The following is a 26021-nucleotide window of genomic DNA, read 5'->3' as shown; positions in this document are numbered from 1 at the left end:
GACGTTCGTATTGGGGAAAAGTTGATCTGGCGAGACAGCACCAGCTTCGTGCATGCTAACCGCTTGCTGCACGAGTGTCTCAATCCTGTAGTGCTGTTAATAGGGGCAAATCACGACCTGGACTACAATAACTCACTCCAAAGATTTTGAGCTCGCTTGCTCTAAATTGTCTTCGATTATATTCAGGAGAGGAGGTTGGCCATTTACTTGCTTATCCATGAGAGATCGAAGGTCTGTAGCTTTTGCTGAGATATTTGAATCTGAAACCTCAGTCATTGCCAGAAGTTTTGCAACAAGACTCAAATGTAACTCCTCGTCTGACATGACAATGCCCGGTTGCCTTGATAATATTGCCTCGATAGCTCTGAAACTCGCCTCAGAGGTCGGATCATTATTATCCAATAGGTCGATGACGACTTTCGCGACCTGCTTAGCATTGTCCTCTGTTAGACTACCCCAGGCGAAGGTTGCTTCTAAGAGCCCGAAAGTCTCATCCTGCCCTTGTGCCGACTCTATGCATGCCTTAACAAGGTATCCTTGCAGGTCCGCGTCGCTCTGCGCCAGGGAACTAGCGGGCGCTTGCGAAATCAATCTGGAGATCCCGCCCACAACATTGGGATCCTTCTGTTGTTCGAGGAGCGCCTTGATGATAGTTGTCCACATCGATTCATATAATTCGTGGTTTAATGCACTGACGCGATTGATGCATGATAATAAATAGGGTACTGACGGGGAAGATAGCAAGGTTGAGATTTCTGACGAGGGAAATAGTGAGGGAAGTAGTAATGCGGTTTCTCCCTGGAAGATGTGAGGAGCGAACTCTAAGGCAGAATCTAATAGCATAGAGGCACCGAGTGGTTTGTAGTTACGCCTCTTGAGAAGATCCACAGCACTCGAAAGAATCTTGATGGATGGCTGTAGAGTCACATCTTGGGTGTTAGGGGCATTCAGTGCGGCGACTTTGCTCAAGTCGCCACGGATGAGCCCGACCAGTGTAAACCACTTATGACCCTCACCAGCCACGGTCCGTTGAGAATCGATAAAGTCTTTCGATACTTCGGGAAGGGAGTTTGACAGATGCATGATCAATGCATCTGCTAGTCTGCTCCATTCTTGTTCCAGGGCAGCCAGCACGTCTGCGAACCCTGATTGTATTGCAATGAAATAGGCTTTGGAGAGAATGGTTGTCTGTGCGGCCACTGACCATTTAGACGTCTCTTGAGGATATAAGTAATGATCCGTTAGGGGAAATAGGCTTTCTTGAGCAAGTTTAGCCCGAGAGGTCTCCGGGGTAAGTATACGAAGAAATCTGCCAAAAGCATTCAAATAGCTAGTCCAGGCCTTGAGAGCAATCTGTTGCTGCTGTGGTCGAATGGTAATACCTGCTCTTAAAGCCCGCAGTGTGTCTCTTGCTTCTTCAAAGGTAACAGTATCCGATGGCAAAGCCTCGAGCAGCTTTTGTACGCGGTCCCAAAAGTTCGGCGAGCTAAACTGCGATCCTCTTTCCAGAAACCCTGATAGTCTTGCGAAGGGGGACTTCTTTGTTCCCCAAACTTGAGGATGCTTTTCTGTGAGTTTTGTCAGAACTGTGACATACTCCATCGCCGAGCCCTCGTGGCTGGTTTTAAGACCCTCCGAGATCAGAATTTTGCTCAAACGAGGGAGCTGTGATTTCAAAGACTCGTCTCGCCTGTCTAGACATGTCCATAATAGTTGGAACACCGTTCGCCTAACAAGGGCATCATTTGCTGTTGAGCAGGCCCAGACTGCTTCGACTGAGAAGAACTCGTCATACTTGTCACTCGCAACCTCCAAATCAGTATCCTGCAGCCTTTGTAGCAGTCCCAAAACCAGAGATAGACTGCCACCAACGACTCGAAGGTATTTTGCCTCGGCGTCATCCGCGGTAGTTGAGCGCTCGTCGCTCAGTGTGTCGGGTGTCTCTTGTATAGCCTCGATGGCAAAATCCAGGATCTGCGTCTGGCATCTCTTCCAGAACTGCAAGAATTTTTCGTCCGTGTTGAGGAATGACGAGAGCCCATCACTAGCAGCCCGCGCGACAACGCGATCTTTGTCAAAGGTGCCAGCTAGCCACGAGCCTACAATCCTCGGGATACGCCTCTCCATGCGCTTTCGCGCCGATTTCACCAGCTCGAGTTGGAGATTGTGGGACAGTTCGCGGACTCGACGGGAATTGTCTATTGAAGTACGAGGATATAATTGTACCTATATTATACATTACTATCTGTGCGCGAGAGCGTGCAGTCAACAGGAGTGCACCTACCCACGCCTCCAAGACCGCCTCTTCCGTACCTCCGTTCTGCTCGTACGGATGTGCCTGTGTGTATGCAACCAAGTCTTCCAGAGCCTTTGCCTTTGTTGTGCTGTCCTTCTTCAGGAGGTTCTTGAAAGAAACAACCACATTGGCATCGGATATGGAGGAGAAGTCGGGCGGTTCGGCGAGGTAGGAGAGGCTGCTGCCGCTGGAGCTGGTAGAGAAACCACCGAAAGCGCCACGGGCAGGGCTGCTGCCAAAGCCCTTGCTGCTGACTGCCCGAGCTTTACCTTGCGATCTGCTCATGGTCGACGGCCTCTGGATCTCGTAGTCGAAGACAGCAGTAAGTGGTGGGGGGGGTCGATGTGGGATGTTTTGCTCGACACTTCAGCATGCAAAGACTGGCCCCCAAATGAAGTAAAACAGATGAGAGGAAAGGAGTGAATAGCAGAAATACTCGGCCTATGAGATTACATAGTAGCTCATCAAAATTTACATCTAACAAAAAGGCAGGTGTTCTTGGGAGGCGAGGCTGACAGCCGCGATACAATGGCGAGTGACTCAGGCCGAAATGGAGCTCCAACGCTGGCAAGCTGTTCCTGAGATTTTTTGACCCTCCATTCATCACTCATGGCTCCTGCCCCGCGTCATGGAGTGGTGGGGCTGAGTCAAGTCACTCAGCCTCGCACGTGACGTCCTTTTTAGTTCTGGACTTTTGGTTTTGCGAGGCTGAAGAGGCTTGAATGCTGTACCCAAAAACATCAGTCTTAGGGGATACGCCACCGAGCGTGGTCATTGGAGGAGACGAACAAAGCCATGTGCGATGACGTAGGACAGCTTTTCGTTAGCGAGAGACAGCGTGCACACGAGCAATCAGCTCCGTTAGGGGAGATTCAGGGCGAGTAGGAATGCAGGGCAGGCAGGGATTGTGCCGTACTCGCCTAACGCAGGGCTCGCAACACGACGCTAAGGCGCTAGATCCCGGCCGCCTCCCAATCAGCGGCGCGCAAGGGGAGCGAGGAGGAGCGAGTAAGAGCGAGGATTCCAGCGCAGATCCACGTTCCCGCTAACCTTGGGAGCATTGTGAGCCTCGGGTTGATTCGGGGGTTTCAGGCCTTATCTCTACGTTACCCCGCATGCTCAATCCGGCACGTCAGTTGGCTGAGGCGCGTGCCAGGGGTCCACTTGAGTGCTTCTCCAGAGTCTCCCCCTCCGTCTCCTCCACGTTCGTTTACTACATAGTTACAAAGTAGTATGCAGTGACTCGCTACGACGCAGTAGTCGACTGATTGGCGTTGTTGGCTGACTGGATTGGCTATTGGCTTCCCACCAGCAGACCAGGTTCCAGGTGGCAGGCCTGGGGGGAGGAGGCATTGCAGCCATTCACATGCCCTCACTTATTCAGTAGTCTCTCCGCCGGTCCGTCCATCCATTACATTACATTGCATTGAAGTACAGTACGGTACGTAGTTAACGTACCGTGGCATACTAACGTCTGGAAGTAACTCGCCAGCCTACCGTAGGCAAACGGAACCTAGTAGTAGCAGTAAACTAACAGTGAACCCGTCGTCGTTGGTCGCTGTCGTCGTCGTCTTCGTCGATCCGCCCATCCATCCATGACCCTCACTCCTCATAACCAACCCTCCGCCCTCCTTACTCACTCCTCATCCTCCCCCCTTAAGTTTCCTCCTGTTGTGATCCCGTGAACTCGCGTCCAACCACCACTCAGGCAGCCCTCTCGACTGCAGGAGGAGTCCCGGTAGTGTGTAGGCGGTGCAACTCACCCATCAGTCGATCTGCATCGTCTTGTGCTGGTCATCGATACCGTATCACTCCATCCTCCCGTCATACTCGCGTGTCTGTACGTATACGGCGGCGTATTGACTCTTACACTCACATTCTCTCCTCGAGTCCTACTGTGTAGTTCGAGATCCAATTCAATCCTCATTTCATTCATGCAACAGTTCCATCCTCCAAGGATACCACAGTCTCTCCTTTGTTCTATGGTAAGCCAAGACTGAACCGTCCTCCTTCCCCTCTCGGATTTGTAACTGTGTTGAGCATCCACGTCACCCTGACCGCAGATGGCCACATATCACATGCTCAATCCACAAGATGCAAAGCAATTGCGCTAACTGTCCATCAAGAACAGGTAGCCACGGCCGCGTATTATGCTCGCGAGCAGTCTTCGATCCTCTTCACCATGTTAACCTCGGTCCCGCAACTCACCTCGCGCGCGAGGTCCCTCCAGACCCGGCAGTCCGCCGTCAGAATCCTCGGCGCCTCCAATGCCGTCCTCATCCGGCACCGCCAACAACAGACCCGCGGCTTCCGCTTCGGCATGTGGTCGTCGTACCTAGACCCTGACTACAACCGCGAGATCCGCCGCCGGCACCGTATGCTCAAGCACAAATGTGCCGACACGCTCAACCGGCGCATGTCGTGGGAGAAGCACCCCATGGCTGAGGACGCGAGAGTCGCTCTGAAGCGCATGGTTAACCACTACTGGACCTCACGCGACGCTCGTCCCGGCGGCCGCTTCGTCAACGTTGAAGGCTTCAAGTCATATACCCCGGAAAACAAGGCCGGTGTACGCCTGGGCCAGAACATTGAAGATGTTGAGCGGGGTGCGATGGAACACCTATTCTTCCGTAGCAAGCCTGGGAGGCAGGACTACGAGTACGATTATTGGTCGACCCCGTTCCAGAACATCCGCAAATACTGGGCCCAGCAGCACAGCTCACCTGCACCCAAGAAGGAGGTCTTCCGGACTACTTATCGTAGTGATGGCTTCCAGTCCTCGGAGTTGCACCGTGACTATGTCATCGATCCGATCACCAATCGGAAGGTCGCAAAGCACCCTGCTCCAAATGTGCCGAAGGAGGGCGCAGAGAGCCCAGCCAAGACATTCAAGGATTATCGATCCAAGTTCTCGTCTTCGGCTGCCTCGACTGCTCAGGAACAAGCCCCAATCTTCTACGATGGCCCTCCCCCAGCAGAGGAACTTCGGAGGTACCGCAACGTCAAGATCGATCACCGATCAGAAGACAACGACGCGGCCAGTCAGCCGGTGATCCAAAGCGAGGCTTACGTTCTCGAACATTCTGCGGAGTCCACGGCTACGGGATCCGAGGCCAGCACCTTCACTGGCTTTACGCACGGCGGTGTGTCCTGGCACAGCGATGCAACTGTTGCTTCCCAGTCACTCAGTCCCAGTGCCAAGAACAGCAAGGAGGTAGATACTCTCTTCCAAAGCTGGTCTGCGTCTGCCGAGACGCCCAAGTACAATGACCTGCACAAGTACAGGCCCTTTGGTGATACAGAAGTCGCTGCTGCCGAGAACACGGCACCCAAGTATGAAGACCTTGGCGAGTACAAACCTGTCTTGGACGAGCCAGCTTCAGTAGAGGAGTCACAGCCACAATACGAGGACCTCGACCAATACAAACCTGTAATGGTCAAGGAGACCGAAATCACTGAGGAAGCTGAGCCCAAATATGAAGACCTAGACAAGTACACCCCAGTCATGGTGGAAGAGACCTCTGTTGAGGAGTCAACACCACAATACGAGGATCTTGACAAGTACACACCTGTCATGGTCAACGAGACAACAATCGAGGAGTCAGAACAGCCGTATGAGGACTTGGACAAGTACAAGCCAGTGATGGTCAACGAGCCAGATGGCAAGCCTATCGGCTACAGGGAAACCGAGCCTGCGCCGCCAGAGCTCCACAAGTACGAGGCTGTCTGGTACAATGAGCCCGATGGAAAGCCTCTAGACTATGCAGAGCCTGGAGTAGACGCCGCGGAGCTGAGCCAGTACACTGCTGTTAGGTATAACGAGCCTGATGGCAAGCCTCTCGGTATCGAGGAGCAGATCGTGGATTCTGCTGAGCTCAGCAGATATGGAGCTGTGATGTGGAATGAGCCTGATGGCCAACCCATCACCTCTGAGAAGTATAGCGAGACCCCCACGCAATCTGAGATCGGTCAATACACTGCTGTCCGATGGAACGAACCAGATGGTAAGCCAGCTACTCCAGAGCAGGCAGTCGAGGATACAGCGGAGCTTGGGAAATACGAAGCAGTCGAGTACCAGGAGCCGGATGGCAAGCCACTGTCACAGTCATGTCCAGTCCAGGCCGCTCTTCAAGAGGTTGACGCCAAGAACGACTACAACGCACCGCAATTCTTCGGTTCGCCAGCATTGGACCAGGCAGATGAATCCAGCCATGAGATCATGAAGAAATTAAACAAATTGTCCTTTGATGCAACAGAAGCTGAGAAGGCAGAAGACCTAGACCTCCTCCGAGCAAGTGATATCCGCTCTGCCAGCTCAGCAAAGACTTTTGTACCGAAGAACGAGAATCAAGAGGAGAAGACCCACTATCGCAAAATGCTGGATTCACTCATGTCTCGACACGAGATCACATCTGATGCCGCAGATCTTGAGGCTATCTCTGCAATCAAGTCGACCAAAGCAAGACTACAGGCGCAAGAGTCAAAGCGTTCCCTGACTGGCAATTATGTGCGCGATTTCCCCGAAGAATTCCAAAAGACCTGGGCCACAGTCCCCGAGTCATTCGAGGCTGCATCTTCCCTGAAGCTCGAGTCTGCGCTCGACAGACAAACATCTTCAAAGTCTAAGATGACGAGACGGGAGCGCCGGCAGGCTTCCACCGATCCATACTCGACAGAGCCACAGGGTCTGGAGACATCATACGCCGAAGAGTGCGACGGCAAGCCAACGTGGCCAACATTTATCAAGACATATGGCAGCGCCGATGCCAGTGCTGAGCCCGCCAAGGTCGTCATGGCCGAGGATTCTGCTGAAAAAGCAGCGGCCGCGTCCCCTAAAATCGTCGAAGAGGAGCTTGCTGAGTATACGACCCTGGTTTATATCCCTTCCATCAAACGAGTCGAGGTCAGTAAGATGACTTGTAAGCCAATTGACATGACTCAATACAAGGATAAGCTGCTTCCGCCTACTGAGGCTCTCCTTCGACTATCAAACTCGTCCGAATATATCCCTTACTTGGCGAAGCTGCAGGCGGAGGGCTTCGAGATCGAATCTGGCCACGAAAAGGGCCTCCTCTTCCGAAAAGTTCGGCCCTCGCTCCCTCAAGCTGAATTCCTCCCAACATCTGCTTCCGCTGAGCCCGCGCGAGCAAACTATACTCCTGTCAATCCAATCGACATGACCGGCAGCCCACGACACATTTCCAGCGCGAGCCCCAACTTCGGCACTCCTAACGGGTTTACCACGTTTGGCCCGGTTAGCGACCTGACCACACCGCAACAGGCTCGATTCCAGTCAAACATTGAGGTGCGTCGCACAGAGCCCGTCTTCAGCGGACCGAAGGACGAGTCGCGCTCCAAGGGGAAGAAGAGCGGCATGGGCAAGAGGCTCATCGTCGGCGCCACGTGGGTCGCAGGCGTCAGCTATGCCCTGGGCGTCGTTGGCGAGTACTTCACAACTGGTGGTATTGACGGAAAAGGGCCGACAGGCTTCTAAAAAGACATTGACGCGACATGAAGTTTACGGCATCCTCATCTTTTATTTTGCTTTTTTGAATCGGAATCGGAGTTTTTAGGGTATTCATTTGCTGGAAAGCCAGGCGGTTGTCCGTCGGCAACAAGGGACGGACCTGTATGATTGGTTTCATCAGGTCGGCATTCCCCTCCGCATCGCGGGATGGAGGAAGAACCATCCCCTCACATCATCATCGGTGGCTCTTTTGAATTACGTTGTGTATGGCATACCCCGCGAACATCGTCTGGCGGCATTGCGAATCGCTCGCCCCTTTTGAGGGCATGGAAAACACTCGCTTCTTTAGCTTTTACCTCTGGCTTATCGTCTGCACCAACATATACCATGCATGGAAAGGGAAATCCATAGGAGTATGTTTTTTATTACTCAAATTTGCTATCGAATAACAAACCTCGAACTCTTGTGATAATCAGAAGCTCTCGCGCGTGTGATAATGCAATGCTTTGCTCGATGAAGAATGCTACTCTGCCCTGTGAACTCGCTCATTCTCGAGAAGTAGAGTGGAAGCAAACAGTCCTTGCTTGGCGACAAAGCCAGCCACCAGTCCAATTTCCTGCCCATGCGTGCGTGCGTGTATTTCAGGAAACCCATTTTACTGTCCCTGGTCCCTTGTGCTGCCTTTGTTGTTCCGGCGTCCAAAATAATGCTCAGCGTCCATTATCGATCCATCCCGTCAGGATCGTCCGTCATCATCAGGTCATGTCGAAAGCGAGAGGGGAGTTCGCACCACCCGCAAGGGGGGTGCCAATGCTTCCGGCCATTCGCTCGAATATGGCGGCATTGAGGTTTGCAGCACCAAAAACAAAACAAAAAAAGACAGAACAGAGTGAAAAGACGCCGTCTCCCAATAAATTTCGTATTGCTGTTTCCCGTCGACAATCTCCTCTGGCTGGCGTTCCCACACGCAAAATTCCAATCTGGCTCGGACGCTGGGTGTTTCCATTCGTCTCTACCGATCTCTGCCTGTCCCATCCCTGCCGTGACGTGCTAACACGACAAAAGAGAGAGGAGGAGCGAGCTTGACGACCGGCGGGGGTGGGTGTGTGTGTGCAGTGTGCAGTGTAGCCGCCCGTTCAGTCGCGCTCGCTGAAGCCGGGCTCCTCCTTGACGGCGTCGATCTTGGACATGTGCTGGGCGTGCTTGTGCTCCTCCTGGTTCCAGCTCTGGCGGCGGTTGAAGGCGGGCGTCCAGCTGTCGGTGCGGCTCATAGCGCGCTGCGCCTCCTGGGCCGAGTGCTCGGTGGTCGGGGAGGCCGGGCCGGTCAGGACCTTGTCGAGGTCGGTGTTGATGGCCTGGGGGAGCTGCTGGTGCTGGGACGATGCCATTGTGGGTGTTGTTGTTTTTTGGTGTTGTTGAAGGATGGAAATATTAGGTGTGTAGAGAGGTAGAGAGGTAGCTAGGTAGTACGAGGAGAGATGCTGATAGTAGTGAGTACCCTGATGGAGGGAGGTTGTTTTGATGTAAGTAGAATCGTGGTGTAGCTAATAGCTGTAGAAGAAGATGTATGATGGTTTGATCGTGATCCAAATTAGGGTCTTTTGATTAATTGATTGATCGTTTGAAGTGTCGACTGGTATGTTTATGTTGGTGTGTATTTGGTGGAGTCAAGAGAAGACCAGGTAGGTGTGGTGTGTGTCTCTGGGGGAAGGTGGGTTAATATTTATGGGTAACGGTAGGTGTAGGTGTGAGGTAGCTATGAGGTAAAAGGAGGGGACCTTCCGTCTTCGACGTAACTATAACGAGACAGCCGTCACGCAACGCAAACTGCCACTAATTCAGTTTGATTCTAGGCCCAATGGTAAGTTTCCAGCATTCGCTGCGTTCCCTGACACGGCTCTACCTACTACCACTATGCTAATAATTCTGGAGCCGGGCGCAGTAGGAGGTAGGAGAGGGCAGAGGGAGAGAAGCGAGAAAAGGCCAAGATATCACTGAGGGTAACGCGGGGCAGTGAATCGGACAAGGACTAACGTTAACTCACAGTAATAAGGACTAACGTTAACAAGGGTCAAGTAGTTAACCTACAATTGAGCTGCGGGGTGACTGAATGATCACCGTTTAGTATCGTTAGTATGATGTAGCCGTGCGTGATGTTACCTCACAGCACTCCAGCTGCAACAGCCCAAGCGAAGCGAATCGAATCGAATGAAATGAAATGAAATGCAATGAAATGGGCCTCGATTGTTCTACAGTACTATGTACAGGCACGAGGATGGGGAGGCATGCCTACCTAGGCTCTAGGTAAGCACATACAGTACAACACCATACCGAATGTATGTATGCACGGCTTACACAGCGCTATAGGCCGTCGCTATCCTGGTACAACGTACGACTTTGGGTGGTGGCATGGTCTGTCCTCAGGAAACCCGGCTAGTATAGATGTTTACTTATTAAAAGGGTTTCGTCGCTCTTCCAGTCACAATTCGATCCAACGAGAAGAGGCCTGCCTACCTGCGGCTGTGCCGGAAGCTTCCCGCGTTTCTCTCTCCGTCCTTCTCGTGCCCCGAGGCCATTTATTACAGTGGGACGTTTGGCACGGTCATGTCAACTTCAGTTGCCGACGCGGTGCCGGGTTAGCCCCATGGACGGCCCACGACAGTGCAATTGGCCAATGGCACCTTCCCCACGCCTTCCGCCCAGCATGTGAGCCGAGCGTGGCAATGGGGGCACTCACGATCATCATTTGGGGGCGCCCATCAGGGACATGCGGCCCCTGCGGCTGGGATGGACCATGGCTGTGTGTCTATTCGGGAAGCTGCTGGCTGGACTCCCATGTCACTTGATGCTCCCCGTGAGGCGTCAGTGAGGCGTCAGTGCGGCATGGTGGCACGACATCAGCATCGAGGTTCTGCGATATCGGTGACCACGGGCTGCGTCTGGCATTATCTACGCGTCTGTCACACGGTCATGAACAGATGCGGGAGGCAAGGTTTACCTACGATAACCTTCCCAGCAGCAACAAAAACAGGTGAGGCACCAAAGCTTGACAATAGGGTCTTTGAGAAAACATCAACGGGACTCAATTGGCGACCTAGACTACTGCATGTTAGTCGCCTGTAAGTCCCGAAAATCAGGATCACGGGGTCGGCTTCAGCAGCATTCGGGGGCTCTTGGGAGGAACGGCTTGGTTCCTCTAGCGTCGCTGTCAAGCCGAAGTGGGTATACCGTCACAACGTGAGCTCGCGATTTTGTTTGTTAGTCTCTTGGGAATCCTAGACCCTGGATCTCGGGGCTGTGTCCCCTCCGGACTGCCGGTAAACAAGTGGCCATGACTCAAACCAGGCTCCCAAGCAATCTCCATTGCCGAAACAACTCCTTTCCAAGCACACCGCATTGCCCGCATTTCCCGTCATCTTTTGACAACTTCCTCGGCCTTCGGATGCCTTCAAGGGATCTAATATCCTATAGCAGCGTATGAGTATGACCTAATTACGACCATTCGCGTATTATTGAGCCCGTCGCAGCTGATAAAAACCTCAAGCAGTACAGGAATGATTACCCTTTTCCAGTAGCTCGGTGCTTTGCCCAGAGTTTTCTTTCAAGTGCACTTTGCTTCATGTGACAGGTAAAAGCACTCGCTATCCACTGATCACATTGCAATGTTAGGGTAAAGAATCATCGACCTTCATCAGACGCCTGAAATAAGCCTTCAGCTTCATAATCTGAGCGCTATACAGCACCGAAGGCTGATCCATCCACGGATCAATCTCTTCCAACGTACCGGATTCTTGAGAGAAAACTTGGTCGATTGTTTCTCGAGCTTCAGGCCCATCTGGCGTAGCGCTGAGCGACAGGTCTGCCCCATGTTTGATATATTCGGCCAAGAGCCTCGTGAAGTCGTTCGCAAAGCCTTTTCGCTCCACTTCACGGTGCAAGACAGGTTTGATATGTGGCTTGCCGGCCAAAGCCACATAGGAAAGCATGACACTCCATGCACTGACAGCCCCATTAATGCGTGCATTTGGGTCTGCGTCTGCCTGGAGGAGTTTTATGGCAATGCCAGCCCACCGTGGCCGGAGTTTTGACCGTCGGTCGATATCAAGCGCCGCCTCGCTAGTGAGACTTCCCCTGGAACGGGCCTTGGAGTCGTCCCATGGCGAGGCGCCGATGTACCGCGTCGCATTCACAAGGGTTTGAGTTGTGTTCATGCCCTTGATTTTGTTCTCATCTTCTATGTTTTTTCCAAGAAAATTCACAAGTCCGTGGAATAGGGCGACCGAGGCGAAGTCGTTCGGCGTGAGCATATGCTGTCTCAGCGGGTCTACGGTGTATCCCTTCGCTCAATGGCCGTCGATATCACACTTCCCGAGCCGAGAGAAGCATTTCAAGACGTTATTCCATTGTGATATCATGACTTTATCTAGTTCCTCCAAATGCGCGATCGGGACTGGTTTCCCTGAGTCTTCCGCCATCGATGCATAGTTGAGTGCTCGATCCATCATGTGCCATAAGACGTTGATTTCCGGCTCAATGCCTCGCACCCGAGGCATAGTCTTGCACATCATGACGCAGGAGCCGAAGAGCTGAGGACATGGGTCATATTTCGGCGTGGCTGTGAAGCCTATCATTTCGGACCAGACCTCTGGTAGGCGTAGGAATTCAACCACAGTTCTGTGGATGAAGTCAACGCAGTCAACGGAAACTTCCTTCTTGGTCTTGATGTCAATACGATTTGCTCTGACCTGCCGACTCTCGATAAGCCCGCAACTCCGGCTACGGATACGATTATTGGTGTCAGTGCATCTCTCTTGGCAGTCATGCTCGCTAAGAGGCATCGTTGGCACCGAAGTTATTTGCTCAGAGGTTTCATTGGTGAATGCAACCTGAAGCAACAATGGATATATTCCAGATGTCTGCACCTCATTCGCCTTGAGCAAGAGCTGGGATAATTCCGATGCCTGTTGTCTGTATCCTGGTTCGAGATTCCGTATCATATCGTCGTACAGATCCTTCAAATCCGAAGGTAGCTCGTTGAGGCGCACCCGCAGCTCGTGGATCATGTCCCCTTTACACAGTCCATCTTGTAGAGATCGTACTACCAGTATCACCCAAAGAAACACGCCACATGATCTCTCCGTCATCTCGTCGACAAGAGTGGCCCAATTGTCCCCTTCTCTAGGCGTTCCCTCACGATGTTCTTGCCCAGCATGCTGAGCGTCTTCTCGTCGCTCATCAGCTCGTAGCAGTAGCAGGTCCCCGTGCCGCGGTCGACCACGCACAGCGCCCAGTGGCTGACGCTGTTGAGTTGAGGCTCATGCCCACGTGCCGCGCCAGCACGTCGTGGATGCCGCGCGACAGCTGGACGTCGCCGAACGCGATGGGCGTCGTCACCAGGAACACGGCCTTGTCGTCCGTCCAGGCGTCGTACCCGAGCGACGCCGGCGACTCGGTGTACGAGGCGTGCGTGACCTTGGCGGCGATGGCGCGCAGGAGGGCCTGCATCTCTTCTCGCGCCCGGTCGGCGATTGCCGCCACGGTGCTACGGGCGCTGTTCTCTCGTCTGGAGCAATGGTGTTAGTCTTGTGATCGGGGACCGGCCAGCGAGTGGAGGGCTGCATACTTTTTCTTTTGTATGCCTGGTTGGTCGGCTACAATGGCCAGCATGGGCAAGATGTGGAACACCATGGCTGCAGACAATTGACGACATCGACGTGAAACGTGCCAGAACGCTCTCAATATGTTTGTCTCTAATGACGTGACTGACGATTACCCAGGATCGACGATAGCATCAACCGAAGTGCCGATAGCTTTCTTATATCACCATGCCTGCATCCCACGTTTTCACCTCCTCCAGCCGCACCCAAAGAATCACACCCCCAGCCTCACCGTCAAGATGAGAATGCCCAGCTTCAAACCAACAAACTCTGCAAGGAGGCCATCGTGGAGGTGGTGTCATTCCCATTGCCAAGATACTGAGAGAGGCTCTATCGAGTAGGCGACGCAAAGCCACGAGGGCGGCGACTGGGTCGTGCGTGCCACCGATCGAAGCGACTGTCCCCAAAGAGGCTGCGGCTGACCAGCTGGCGATGGCATCCAGGGCGCCACATGGCGGTCTGGAGCCCCTACGAGTAGTGGCCATGTAGCCTCATCGCGTAGAATACACTGTGAGCAGTAGACTGTGAGGAGGGCGCAAAAGCTCTTGGCGGTGATAACTGTCGCGCATCTCCTAGACCCAGGTATACGGGACATGTTCCGCACTACATCTCTGCATCTGTCTCTCCTAGATGGTGAAGATGGTGGCGCCCATTACGGACTAATATACGCCGAGGCTGGTTCCCTGAACGTCCAGCTGGATAAGCTGCGATAGGATTGACTCTTGGGAAGATTACAGTGTATTGAGAGAATGGGAATTATCAAAGCAAGCAGGATTGGAGTCTCAATGATCCGTTGAGCCCCACTGCTTATGCCCCTGTATTGTATGTGAAGCACGGTATCGGACCCGACCTGCCGCATTCATTGCTGATTAAGGAGATGATGAAGGAAAAAAGCCATATCAAAATGGACTGACATGTCAAATTGTATAATGTCAACGGAGGCGATTGACTGCATATAACGTGCTCACTAAAAGCATACACAGCTTCCATTAGGGATCGAGAGAGTGACGGATTGAGTCGTGCATGAAGGGTTCGAGGTCAAGGCTTGCCCCGCATCGCGACACGCATAGCATATGATGAACGTCCAGGACAGTGAAATAGCAGATAAGAGATGTATTTCGATAGATACTTGGAAAGAGTTGAGTGTTACTGGTAGCATCCCATCCTATAAGGTATAGGTATTCTTGAATTTGAGAAGCGAAAGCAGGCTCCTTTAAATGTGGCATATTATATCCACTCTCTGGAGCTCAATCTTGTACCTCGTCGCGATGCGTGTAAGACGCGAAAAAAGCAGGGTATATTAACTACCAAGCACAGCACTGGCTCACTGGGTACATGTAGGAAGGAGGAGAAGCTTGGGGCAAGGTGGGTAGGCGGCTAAATTACATAGTAAGCCGCTCTTGAGCGTGACTGGCGGGGCGATCCAGCAGCAGCAGCAGCAGCAGCAGCGAAGACGCGAATTGCATGGATGGATGATGATGATTATGAGGAGGCTGGAAGAGGGGGGATTCTCTGGCAATCGATCGAATGCAATCAGTTACTGAGTTCCCCCTTTATGATGCTATCTATAATCATGCCAATATATGGATTGGGCACTAGCTATTCGTGAAGAATTCCATGCCGACAAGAGTCCATACATACCTACCTACCTGGGTAATCAAAGGGCAAGCAAGACAGCGTAATTCTACACCGTCGTGGAGCGTGTTTCTGCCGCGGCCGTTTTGTCTCCCTTCCGTCATATTAGAGTGAGCGGTGAGAGGGAACTAGGAGTCTACACTAGGAAGCTGCTGGAGGGGCTACCTAGGTATCCAGGCCCTGAACGGGCCACTGAGAGAGGCGGATTGGCTCGCTAAGGCTCGCAGACGTGCTACGAAACGCCACGCCAAAAACGCGGTCCTGCACCGAAAGCCCGGGCCACCGTCTCCAGCATGCAGCAAAATCGCGTCTCCAACACCAAGCCACCTAGACACGAGACCGTGACTTGACTTGACTTGACTTGCATCTTATGTTACCTGCCTTGGTACTTATTACCTTAGTTAGCATGCCTCCGCCCCGGCCACCCTCTGCCCGGCCCATACTACCTACCCTTACTCCTCCTACTCTCCTGGCCTCCTTCAAAGTGACCTTTGTTCAATCTTTAATTCATCCTTTTCTCTCTCTCCGTCAGTCGTGGTTGTTGAACATCTAACTGCAGTGTCCAGTCTGGTCTGTTTACTTTTGCTACTGCCATCTGATCTGCTCTGATCTCCAACTGTCATCATCCCACTTACATGCATGTGAGCGAGCGCCTCCTGCTGCTGATATCAGAATCAGAAACGCGAAACCCACCATCCGATCACGTAGCCGCAGCTGCACCAAGAAAAAAGCCTGCAGGTGACGCGACTCTGGGTCCATCTCCCACACACGAGACCTACTAGTCTCTTTCCTGACCTTGACACCTCGAAGCCCTCTACTCTTGCACCCTCGCAATCCTTCCAATCTAATCCTTTGGTGGTCATGCAAGCTGCTGCTGCTGCTGCTGCTGGTCTTCTGCTGCTGTGATGATGATGGACTCGTCTCCGGGAAGCAAGGCCCTGGAGCCCTCGCCGCGAGACCTGGCCGGCACAAAGCGTCCTGCGCCCTCACTGCTGCCGGCCTTTGAGCCTCTCTCGTCATCCCCGGCCCTGCCCAGGCCCTCAAAACGCCAGAACGTCGCTGGTGTTGCCTCCAATGCCTACCTCAAGTATCCCACGCCCGTCCCGACCTCCAGCACCGGCATCCTCTCCTCCTCTCCGCCACGCGTCCAGTCCCGTCCTGGTCTGCAGCGGACACAGAGCATCGTGTCCGAGCGTGCTCCTCTCTCCGCCGTGCCCTCAATTGAGCTCAACGAGAACGGTGAGACGCTGCTGATGGGCAGGTCAAGCAACTCATCCCAGTACCAGCTCTCCGCAAACCGTCTAATAAGCCGCGTCCACGTCAAGGCCCGGTACATAGCCGCCTCCAACCCGCTGGAGCCGAACAAGGTCGAGATCATATGCAATGGGTGGAACGGTCTCAAGCTGCACTGCCAGGGCCGGACGTGGGAGTTGGCAAAGGGCGACACCTTCACCAGCGAGACGGAGAATGCAGAGATCATGATCGATGTGCAGGATGCGCGGGTGCTCGTCAATTGGCCCAAGAAGGACCGGGCCGAGGCGCTGGGGAATCTGTCCGACTCGAGCTGGGACGACTCGCCTCGCTCGGCTCGAAATGCCGGCGGTGCCCCTGGCGCGTCCGGGCTGCTGCAGTCGAGTCCGCTCAGGAGAACGACGCGTATCAAATCGCCCGAGTCGCCCACGCCAGCGAACCACTCCGGTTCCAGCAATAACGACCTGTCGAACCTGCTGCCGGACAGCACAGACAATGGCGTCGCCGTCGAGATCTACGAGGATGCGAGCGCGGACGAGGAGCCGGAGCTGCCCAAGCACTCGGACGAGCAGGCTGCTGCCAGCTTCGTGACCGAGATCACTAACAGCTTCTCGAGTGACTTGAGTGAACCCCTGTCTGAAGATGAGAATGACCCCAACGAGGAAAATGACCCGATCATCCACTCCTTTGGCCCTTTCGGAGCCAATCTCAATAACCGCCTTGCCTCCTTCACCACAGAGTCGCCTAAGAAAGGCAGATCGCTCAGCGGCAGCGCAGACTCCATCACCGTCGCATCTGCGTCAAGGGCACTGTCCGCCGTTGCCGGCTCCGAGTCAACGGGCTCTACGACTCCTCGACAAGGCAGCGTCAAGCTCGAGGACACAATTGCCGAGGACATGAAGAAGGTCGACGTACCGACCATCACCAACCACGTCGTCAACCAGCTGGCCTTCTCGCGCCTGTCGTCCAACCCCCTGACTACCATCATGAGCAACCTCCCCGCCGAGGAAAAGAGGGATCTCACCAAAGATGTGCTGCGTCGCATTATTGAGACGACGATCTGTATTGGTATCATTCCCCGCCAGGGCAAGGACGCGGCCGGAAAGCCGCTAGAGAGCGAGTACTACTATGTCCCTGAGGCAGATACGGACGACAACCGAAGAGCGGCGGTGGTGGACGGCCTGCGCAAGCCCAGCCTGCGAAATTGCAGGAAGCACCATGTGGTAAGTATCTCTGCCTTCAATTCGTGTTTGCAAGGAAGTGGTGTGGTGTTTCCGGCCGGACAAATACACAATACGCGGTTTGTCATGACATTGAGGACAAAGGCTGACGGAGTTGGATTTATAGCAATATTACTGGAAGAGACCAAGGACGCCGTAACCTCGCCACCACTACCCACTACTTTCATCAGCGGCATCTTCCGCCATACCAAACCCATTCACCATCTTCAATGTCGCCAACTTACTATCCACTTAACTTCGCTACATGCCTACGAGCTATGAATCAAGTGTCCCAAGAATGCATAGGGGGAGGATTTGCACTCGCCCATCTGCCTTGTCTCCGGAATCGTCTGCATATAGTCCCATACCCCCCATCAACTCTTCCTATTACCCTGTTAATATTTTGAGGAACCCCCTTTTTCTACACACATTTGTATGTCTATTTGCATAGCGCAGGGAGTCAGTGACGGGCTTTTCTTAGCTTGCATCTGATGTTTTCCTCGTATATCCCCTGTCTGGTCTGCTGTCGATTATGGTAAGGAGAGTAGGAGATATCAAAGCCGCAGGGCATAAAAGGGGAGGAAGCTGAGGCACGATGTGTGCTTGTAGAGTTATGTCGATTTTTCCCCAAATCAAGAAAGTTGTTCTCTATATCCAAACCATTTGCACGTGTCCTTGTCATCAAGCAGTCTCGACTCTACTTCTTATGTCTACCAGTGATCCCCTTAATTCCGAGGGAGGAGCAGTCTCTTCATATAAACCCCCTCTCAACAAGTTGCGCATCTACAATCTCCGCCGCCAGGTCCTGCAGGTGAGAAGCTTCGCCCGTCAGCCGGGGCGTGCGACCTCCGGCCAAGAACGGCTGATAGTCCACACCGCAGACCGTCTCCGCGGCGGGACCCTCATCCCCCTGGAAATACGCCCTGATGTTCGCAAACGCACAGCTCGACGGCGTGCTGATGCTGCAATGCCCGGGGCTCTCTATCCTTATCAGCCCGGCGCCCTCAAACGCCGCCGCCATCGCCGCGACGCCCTCCCGCGGCGACACGGGGTCGGCGTCGTTGCTGACGAACAGGAGCGGGTGCGCCGTCGGCCCGCCAAAGGGGCCCGCGAAGGCCGAGAGCGTCTCGCCGCGCAGGTCGGGCCCGTCGGAGCAGCCGATGGCCATCTCGGCGTCCATGTGCGAGAGGGCGTTCTGGTCGAGGATGCACTTGTCGGTCGTGCAGGCGTCGCTGGAGCCGCATAGGCCGCCGACGCGGGGCTTGGAGAGGATGGCGCGCGCGGCGGTGGTGTTGCTCCTGTCGAGCATGAGGGAGGAGAGGGCGTTGGCGACGTTGACGAAGGCTGTGTAGGGGCTGTAGAGGGACATGAATAGAGCGGTGATCACGTCCTCGTACGTCAGGATGTCGGGTTGACCGCCTGCTGCGTCTGGTACGAGGATCGGCATGTTGTAGAGCTCGTCGAGGAAGTCTGTCACGGCACCTTCGAGCACGTATGGCCCGTCTGGATTGTACAGGGAACAGTTCCCGGCACCAGCAGCGTAGCAGTCGCGATATAGCCACCGCAAACCCTGTTCGGTGTGATCAAGAAATGTCTTCCACTCCCCTGAGATCCAGTCGTTATAGTTTCCCCCGCCGTCAAGGACCATCCGACCTACGCGCGACGGATATAGCGTGGCGAAGAACCCGCCGAGGACAGACCCGTAGCTGAATCCCCAGTATTGCAATTTCTCCTCGCCCCGTCGCCATCTCAGCGCATGAAGTTGCTCCTCTTGTTCAATGCTAGAAAGCCGGGCTGACCTGAGTGCCTCACGGGCCAGCTTCTCGCGCAGCTCGCCACTCCGCTCAATGATCTCGACGATATCCCGTGCAACAACCGTTGTCGAGACGTGGTACTTGAGCAGATTATCCTCGCTGTCTCTGGGCTCCTGGCCCGGGAGGCTGACAGGGTCGCACGCGGCGCCCAGAGCATGAGCCCGCGCCCACAACGTCGCCATCGCCCGGTCCGCGCTGTCGACTCCGCCATAGGTGGCGTGCAGGTCATACCAGGCAGTTTGATCGGCGAGCGTGTCAAAGCAGCTAATGCGCGGCGTAGAAAAGCGCACACCCCGTGGATCGAACGACACTACGTCGTATACCTTGCCGTCTGGATCCTCGGACGACACAATGGACTGGATGAGAGGGCCGCCTCTCTGCGCGATGCTGACGCCGGATCCGCCAGGGCCGCCGGGGTTGATGTACACCTCGCCGCCGTAGCGGGCGTCTAGCACAGAGGAGACATTGGCGGGCAGCTTGATCATAGCAATGGCGACGGTGTGGTTCCATAGCGTTTCTGAAGTGCTATTGGCAAGCCAGTCCATGGGAAGAAGCAGGCGGGCGCATCGAAAGCGGCCGTAGCACGGCTGGTAGACGATGGCCTTGGTAGGCGTGATAGACTCCCAATCAAATGAGGACAAGTCGTTCTGGCTAGCATTCTCGGCAAATTTGATGGAACTCAAGTCCTCTGAAGCTGAAATTCTCAAGATGCTTGTCACTGATAAGATGCTGCCAGCAACGAAGAACAAGAAAGGTGCAAGGACGATGATCAGGAGGACATTTGCCACAGGAGACCGCGGCCAGTGATTGCGACGGCCCGCGTCTTTGTCCGCGTGCGACGTTGGAGGAAGCATTGGCAACTTCTCCATTTCTAAATCACATCGACGGTTGACATGTTGAGAAGGAAACATACAATGGAAATGGCAAGAATTGAAGAGGAGATTGAACTTATGCACGCCGAGGCTACATCAATATCGCTGTAGGCAGACAAGACGTTTCGTTTCTTCAGGGGTGTGAGTGGCGTCGCCGTTTATGGTAGGTCGCAGATTGCACACCTACCTGCATCCTAGGAGTAATCATCGGGTCAACTTTGAACGTCCTTGCCCGCAGCCTCGCAATTGCGAAGATCTTCAAAGACTTTGTTACTCGTATTACTCGGATACGAAACAATCATATCAGGATCCTCAATTGAGTGCTACAACGCTACTATTATTCGGGGCGGACCGCCAGCGTCCTCTCCACAGGTGGGCGAACACCTAAAACTTTAAGGGGCAACGGAAGGGAAAGAAAAAAAAAACCGTATGACACCGAGGATTCGCTGGTCATCACCGACCCAACTACTAGTTCAGCCTCAGCAGCTTAATTAAGGCAGAGCGGACGGGGTGCCATGTTTTCCTATGAGAGTGTAATCTTGGTGTAAAGGCTGCCGAATATGGAAAGTTTGTGACGCCGGAAATGGAACGCCATGTCTTGAAAGTGGTATGTATATATAGTAAGAAAGACTGGCCTGGAAACCGGAACAAGGTCAGATGATCTGGGAAAGGTGGCGGGGCTGCCGAGGTGCCTCCTGTCAAGGCAATTGACAACGAGGCCGGAGAGTGGATTGGCGTTGGCGCTTGACGTAGTGTTCAGATTTCGCCGCGTTCTACACTACATCTATAAATATCTAATTTGAGTCGGAAGCTTTGGTCGCCTTCCCTTTATCAAGGTTGTCAGCATGATTAAGGTCCCTACTAGTTTACAGAGGCATTTCATGTAGAAATGGAACATAGAGCTATCGCACCATTCAAATTCACATCAACAACTTCTTTCTCGAGGCTCCGTTGCTCCTTAAAGATGCTTCCCCAGCTGGTCTAATTCTGTCCTCCTGCAGTAATATTGGCCTGTTGATTCATTTCATCTTGTTGTCGCCACACGTTCAATCTCTCCACCTCCTCCGGTTTGTAGATAGTCTCCCACAAGTCGAGATGTTTCTCGATCAGATCTGTCCCGCAATTACCGATACGCCTCAAAAGCGTCCGGACGTCGTCATCTGGTGACCAACCCCTCGTGTTGAACGTGAGTCTTGGCCGTGAAAGATCCTCCTCAGGATAAGGTAAGTCTTCGGGGTAACGCCGCCAGTCAGACGAATGGCCCGGAGCAGCGAAGTATATTCCCCATTCGCAACTGCGGTTGCTTGTCAGGCCGTGAGCCTTCACTTCTTCATATAACAAAGTCTCTAGCCGTGCATTTTCTAGATGAGGTATCTGCTCGCATGCCCGTGCAAATGACTTGATCAACGGGACCAGCAGCGACTCATCAGGTACGAGTCGAAAAAGGACTACGGGTGATCGTCCCGAAAATGTCAATTCGTCACCTAAGAAGTATTCCCGGGAGGCATTGTCATCTTCTTCCTTTGTCGAGGTATAGCCTGGGGGCATTGTAGTTTCTGACTGAGCTTTGGAAAGTCCTGTGTATTCAGTGCTCAAACTCTGTGCATTGTTTCGAGCACGGAAATACCAGTGACCAGAAGGGGTGGTTATGTCGAAGTTGATGCGAAGTGTGCGAAGTCTTTGCCAGAAAGGCTCGATAGAAAGAGTAGTCTGCAAGTGGGTTGGCCATAACAAGGTGGAATCTATTACACCGACCACATGGAGACTGGTTAGGTTTTTTTTGTGACATGTCGCCTCCCACACTGTGCTACTGAGAGGATCGTGGTCGTTGGTGCGGGATACCATGCATGCTGGGTGCCAGCTTTGATTCCAGAGTGGCCCATGGAATAAACCGAGAGTTAGGTCTCTGAGCGATTCGGGAAATGAGTGGTTCTCGATCGCGCCGACTAGGTTGTCACGATAGTGGCGACGAAGGGCCGGATACCCGGTTTCATCATCAGTGAGCTGGCCGTGTATACTGGTGAGGTTTGGTAATCTAGCTGCAATTTCGATGAATGCTTGTGGTGCAAGCTTGCGAGTGTACGGTCCTGGCCAATAAAGTGCCAAATCATGGATTCTCCGGACAATAGGCAGATGCTCTGGATTCAGGAGACTGAGATAGGAATAGCGATGTCTCATCCCATAATGGTCAGACTGAAGTGACTGCTCCTCCTCCGTGAGTGCACACGAAGCACTACGGTCCGTTGGCGAGGAGATCTTGTGAATGTGAAGCTGAAGAGGAAGCTTTGCTTCGTCTTGACTTTCATTCTCCCAGGATCTCAATATCCCGAAGAGGTCATACATCGCCGCGCTGAATGTCGCATCGTTGACATCACGGTCGCTCTGACGCTCGAAAGTCTGTCGTAAGCTAGAGTCGTAAGGCGGTAAGACAATCTGATATCTTATAACTTGGATGTATCGCCTGCGGGCGCCTCTCACGATTCTTTGGAATTGGTGAAGTTCGGTACTTTTCAGCTTCAAGGTTCGGAAGCATATGCTCTCGACGGCCTGTAGCCAGGCTCTTGAGATCCCCGCTAGCGCAGCAATCTTCTGAGCCTTTGGATATTCATCGCGTGGTAGACCTTGCGCATGAGCGGCGATTAGATCGTAAATTTCCTGTGGGCATCGCTCCATCTTTGACAGGCGTACAAGGACAACGTAGTAGAAATATCGTCTGTGACTTGTTGAAGTGGGGTTGATTGTTGTCATCCACACTCGCCGGTCAGGCAAAAGCACGCCTCTGAGATGGCGGCTAATAGGTTCACGGGCGCCTTAGTTACTTACAAAACTAGATAGAGGCTGCTGTTTTTGCTACTTCTGTTTTCACTCTATGGAACGGCTTTGGTCCCCGCCTCTCGTCCCAAGGAAAAAAAAAAGGACATTTGGCCTCCGACAAAGACCCTACAAAAGAGCAACCGCGACCAGCAGTTTTCCAATTGAGTATCGTCGTATCTGGAAGAGATAATATTCTGAGGCATAATTATAATACAGGCACAACAAGCGCGGGAACTGCTTGCTTCCCCGCCTCCCCTTATAGAGATCGAGACAGCTTAGTCAGTCTTATCGCGATAAGATACCGGCATCGCGGCGCTAGTTTGTCCGCTTATCAGAAATTTTTTGAAATCGGCAGCAAACAAATTTCCAGCTCCCTCGCACATCGCTCACCCCGCCAGCCGTCAATCTTCTCCCGACTCACCAAGCAGCCAGTTGAACCACAGAACCTGGAAATCATGGTGGGCTCTAAGGCAGTAAGTCGGAAGGACGATGTGTCTGCATTCTCTGTAGACCCGGAACAGGTAAGCTTCTCTGCCCCAGATCAAGGTGAGGTGCCAATCACTAACCTGATCAGACCTCGAAAGCGTCTAAGGCACTATTGGCGCACATTGCAAAAGCCGCCAAGGAGAAATCAGCCAATGCGACCAAGAAGAGCCTCCTTGATGACACGGAGGAGGACCAGAGTCAAATTATTGCTCAGACACCAGTCTGGCTTGCTCTGACTACCAAGCGACACATTCTCGATTCGAATCGATTACAGCCTGGCAAGATCGTCCTGCCTCACCCTTTGAACACCGATCCCGAGACGACGATATGCCTTATCACTGCGGATCCCCAACGCGCTTACAAGAACATTGTTGCCTCGGAGGAGTTTCCTGCTGAGCTGCGCAAGCGCATTACCCGTGTCATCGATCTAACCCACCTCAAAGCCAAGTTCAAGCAGTATGAGGCTCAGCGCAAGCTCTTCTCAGAGCACGACATCTTCCTCGGTGATGATCGAATCATCAACAGGCTGCCTAAGGCGCTTGGCAAGACCTTCTACAAGAGCACGATAAAGCGACCCATCCCAGTCGTTCTCCAAAAGCCACGGGAGAAGGTCGACGGAAAGAGGGTGAAGCGTGAGAAGAGCAAGGACGATGTGAACGCCCGTCCTGCTGCGGAAGTAGCTGCTGAGATCCAACGGGCTATTGGAGCCGCCCTGGTACATCTCTCTCCATCAACAAACACATCTGTAAGAGTCGGTTATGCAGGCATGAAGCCAGCGGAGCTGTCTGCGAATATCCAGACCGTAGCAGCGGAGCTGGTGAAGAGGTTTGTGCCTAAGAAACAGGACAATCTGAGATCCATCTTCATCAAGGGCCCCGAGACTGTGGCTCTCCCGATTTGGCAAACAGATGAGCTGTGGCTAGATGCTGAGAAGGATGTTCTGGCAGATGGTTCCGAGAAGGCGAAGGCCATTGAGGCTAAAAAGGAGAAGCCCAATATTGGCAAGAAACGAAAGTCACTCGACGCTGCTGACGATGAGGAAGAGGTAGAGAAGGAGGAGCCGCAAGCCAAGAAGCGAAAGAGCGACAAGTCCGAGAAGACCGAGAAGACCGAGAAGAAGGAAAAGAAGGAAAAGAAGGAGAAGTCTTCAAAGAAAGAGAAGCTGCCGGAGAGCAACGATGATAAGCTTGACCAAGAGATTGCTGAGCGCAAAGCCAAGCTGAAGAAGCAGAAGAAGGCTGCTAAGGCGGCACTGGATGACTAGCACGATTCCAGTGTCACGCTATCAAGCATATTGCGGAGTTCGGCGTCGGCTGGAAAACGGAAACCTAGATATTTTATGTAGATGATACAGGAAATTGCATCCTAGTGAAATAGATATTCATCTTCTGTATCCAAACTTGGCCCTGACAATTAGGGTAATCATAAACACACACTTGCTGTTAATAGTTGAAAAGCTTGCCTACAAACTTCTGAATGAAGCCATACAACAAGATACCGAAATAGTCTTAATCAGCTGGCTACTAGGGACAGCATTTTCAAAGACTGAAAAGAATACAAGCTTGTTCCATTCACTCACTTGCTCTCCGGTTTAAACAGCCTATAGCCTCGTAACATCACCTGGACATCCGGATTTCTCAAGTCAGGTTCTTTCCATGAAATAAATTCTTCAAAGCCGCTCCTCTTGAAGACTCCTTTTCTCGCAACATACTCGTCAAGTGCGAACCCCGTCATTTGCTCTGTAACTGGTGCATCACTATGACTTCCAGACAAGGAGCGCGGATCAACATTAATATGCACGTCCGTCCGAGGCAATTTCCACCAAGTCTCCATGAATGCATGAACATACTCGGTAACCAGTCCTTGGCCCCAAAACTCGCTACGAAGCATGAAAGCAATCCCTGGCCATCCGAAAACGGAGACAAGCCCAGAACAGCCGCCGATACCGATCATCTCGCCTGTTTCCTTCAGACATATGGCGAACATGAATGTCTTCTCGTCATTTGAGGAGAGGAATCGGTCGAGGTTCGGCTTTGTCTCTTCTATGTTTCTGTCCACCCTTCCCTGGTGGTTATTTGCCATGACCTCAGGCTGTGTGCGCAAGACATGTAGGCTTTGAAGATCTTCAGGAACCAGCGCTCGGAGAAGTAGACGATCTGTTCTGAATGGAAATCGAGTTGAGTTCGGTGGTAACGGACTGGCTGGTAAAGTGGTTTTTACCGAGATCCAGTTTGTTTTAATGCTTGACGATGTCATGATTGTCTCACGGTTCATACCACCGAGTTGCCGCTAATTTTGTCCAGTCATTGTTACCCATATTGCGAGGTCATCTTATTTAATATGAATTGCTTGCATGAAGAAAGATTACTTTGGGGGAGAATGTTGATGCCTGGATGTAACCACCTATCGGCGTGTGCACGCCTATGACTAGCCTATTCTATTACATCTAGGCATCAAGATTCTCGATCCCATTACACCGTCTTACACTGGAACTTCTTTCAAGAGAAGG

General features: G+C 52.9%; 6 protein-coding genes across 6 annotated transcripts; 3 read left to right on the top strand and 3 right to left on the bottom strand.

Moving 5' to 3' along the window:
- Window positions 1-1486: 1486 nt before the first annotated feature.
- On the bottom strand, window positions 1487-2581 carry UCRPA7_4384 (putative c3hc4 type (ring finger) zinc finger containing protein; the record flags this gene model as incomplete). Its single annotated transcript, XM_007916933.1, has 3 exons — window positions 1487-1568; window positions 1796-2198; window positions 2314-2581. The coding sequence occupies 3 exons, from the start codon at window positions 2579-2581 to the stop codon at window positions 1487-1489; spliced, it is 753 nt and encodes a 250-aa protein (XP_007915124.1).
- Window positions 2582-4478: 1897 nt separating this feature from the next.
- On the top strand, window positions 4479-7790 carry UCRPA7_4383 (putative conserved serine-threonine rich protein; the record flags this gene model as incomplete). The annotated part of the gene is made up of 1 exon (XM_007916931.1): window positions 4479-7790. One exon carries the CDS (start codon window positions 4479-4481, stop codon window positions 7788-7790), a length of 3312 nt encoding a protein of 1103 aa, XP_007915122.1.
- A 1109-nt stretch (window positions 7791-8899) lies between these two features.
- UCRPA7_4382 (hypothetical protein) lies at window positions 8900-9151 on the bottom strand (the record flags this gene model as incomplete). Its single annotated transcript, XM_007916959.1, has 1 exon — window positions 8900-9151. One exon carries the CDS (start codon window positions 9149-9151, stop codon window positions 8900-8902), a length of 252 nt encoding a protein of 83 aa, XP_007915150.1.
- A 6809-nt stretch (window positions 9152-15960) lies between these two features.
- UCRPA7_4381 (putative transcription factor tos4 protein) lies at window positions 15961-17686 on the top strand (the record flags this gene model as incomplete). Its single annotated transcript, XM_007916929.1, has 2 exons — window positions 15961-17529; window positions 17654-17686. 2 exons carry the CDS (start codon window positions 15961-15963, stop codon window positions 17684-17686), a joined length of 1602 nt encoding a protein of 533 aa, XP_007915120.1.
- Window positions 17687-18277: 591 nt separating this feature from the next.
- UCRPA7_4380 (putative alpha beta hydrolase fold-1 protein) lies at window positions 18278-20194 on the bottom strand (the record flags this gene model as incomplete). The annotated part of the gene is made up of 1 exon (XM_007916944.1): window positions 18278-20194. One exon carries the CDS (start codon window positions 20192-20194, stop codon window positions 18278-18280), a length of 1917 nt encoding a protein of 638 aa, XP_007915135.1.
- Window positions 20195-23481: 3287 nt separating this feature from the next.
- Window positions 23482-24776, top strand: UCRPA7_4379 (putative electron transfer flavoprotein alpha-subunit protein; the record flags this gene model as incomplete). Its single annotated transcript, XM_007916935.1, has 2 exons — window positions 23482-23547; window positions 23601-24776. The coding sequence occupies 2 exons, from the start codon at window positions 23482-23484 to the stop codon at window positions 24774-24776; spliced, it is 1242 nt and encodes a 413-aa protein (XP_007915126.1).
- Between the last annotated feature and the right edge of the window lie 1245 nt (window positions 24777-26021).

This window comes from Phaeoacremonium minimum (assembly GCF_000392275.1).
Source record: "Phaeoacremonium minimum UCRPA7 unplaced genomic scaffold PA7_03_scaffold_337, whole genome shotgun sequence".
NCBI classification, from domain to species: Eukaryota; Fungi; Ascomycota; class Sordariomycetes; order Togniniales; family Togniniaceae; genus Phaeoacremonium; species Phaeoacremonium minimum.
This window is presented reverse-complemented; position numbering and strand designations above follow the sequence as displayed.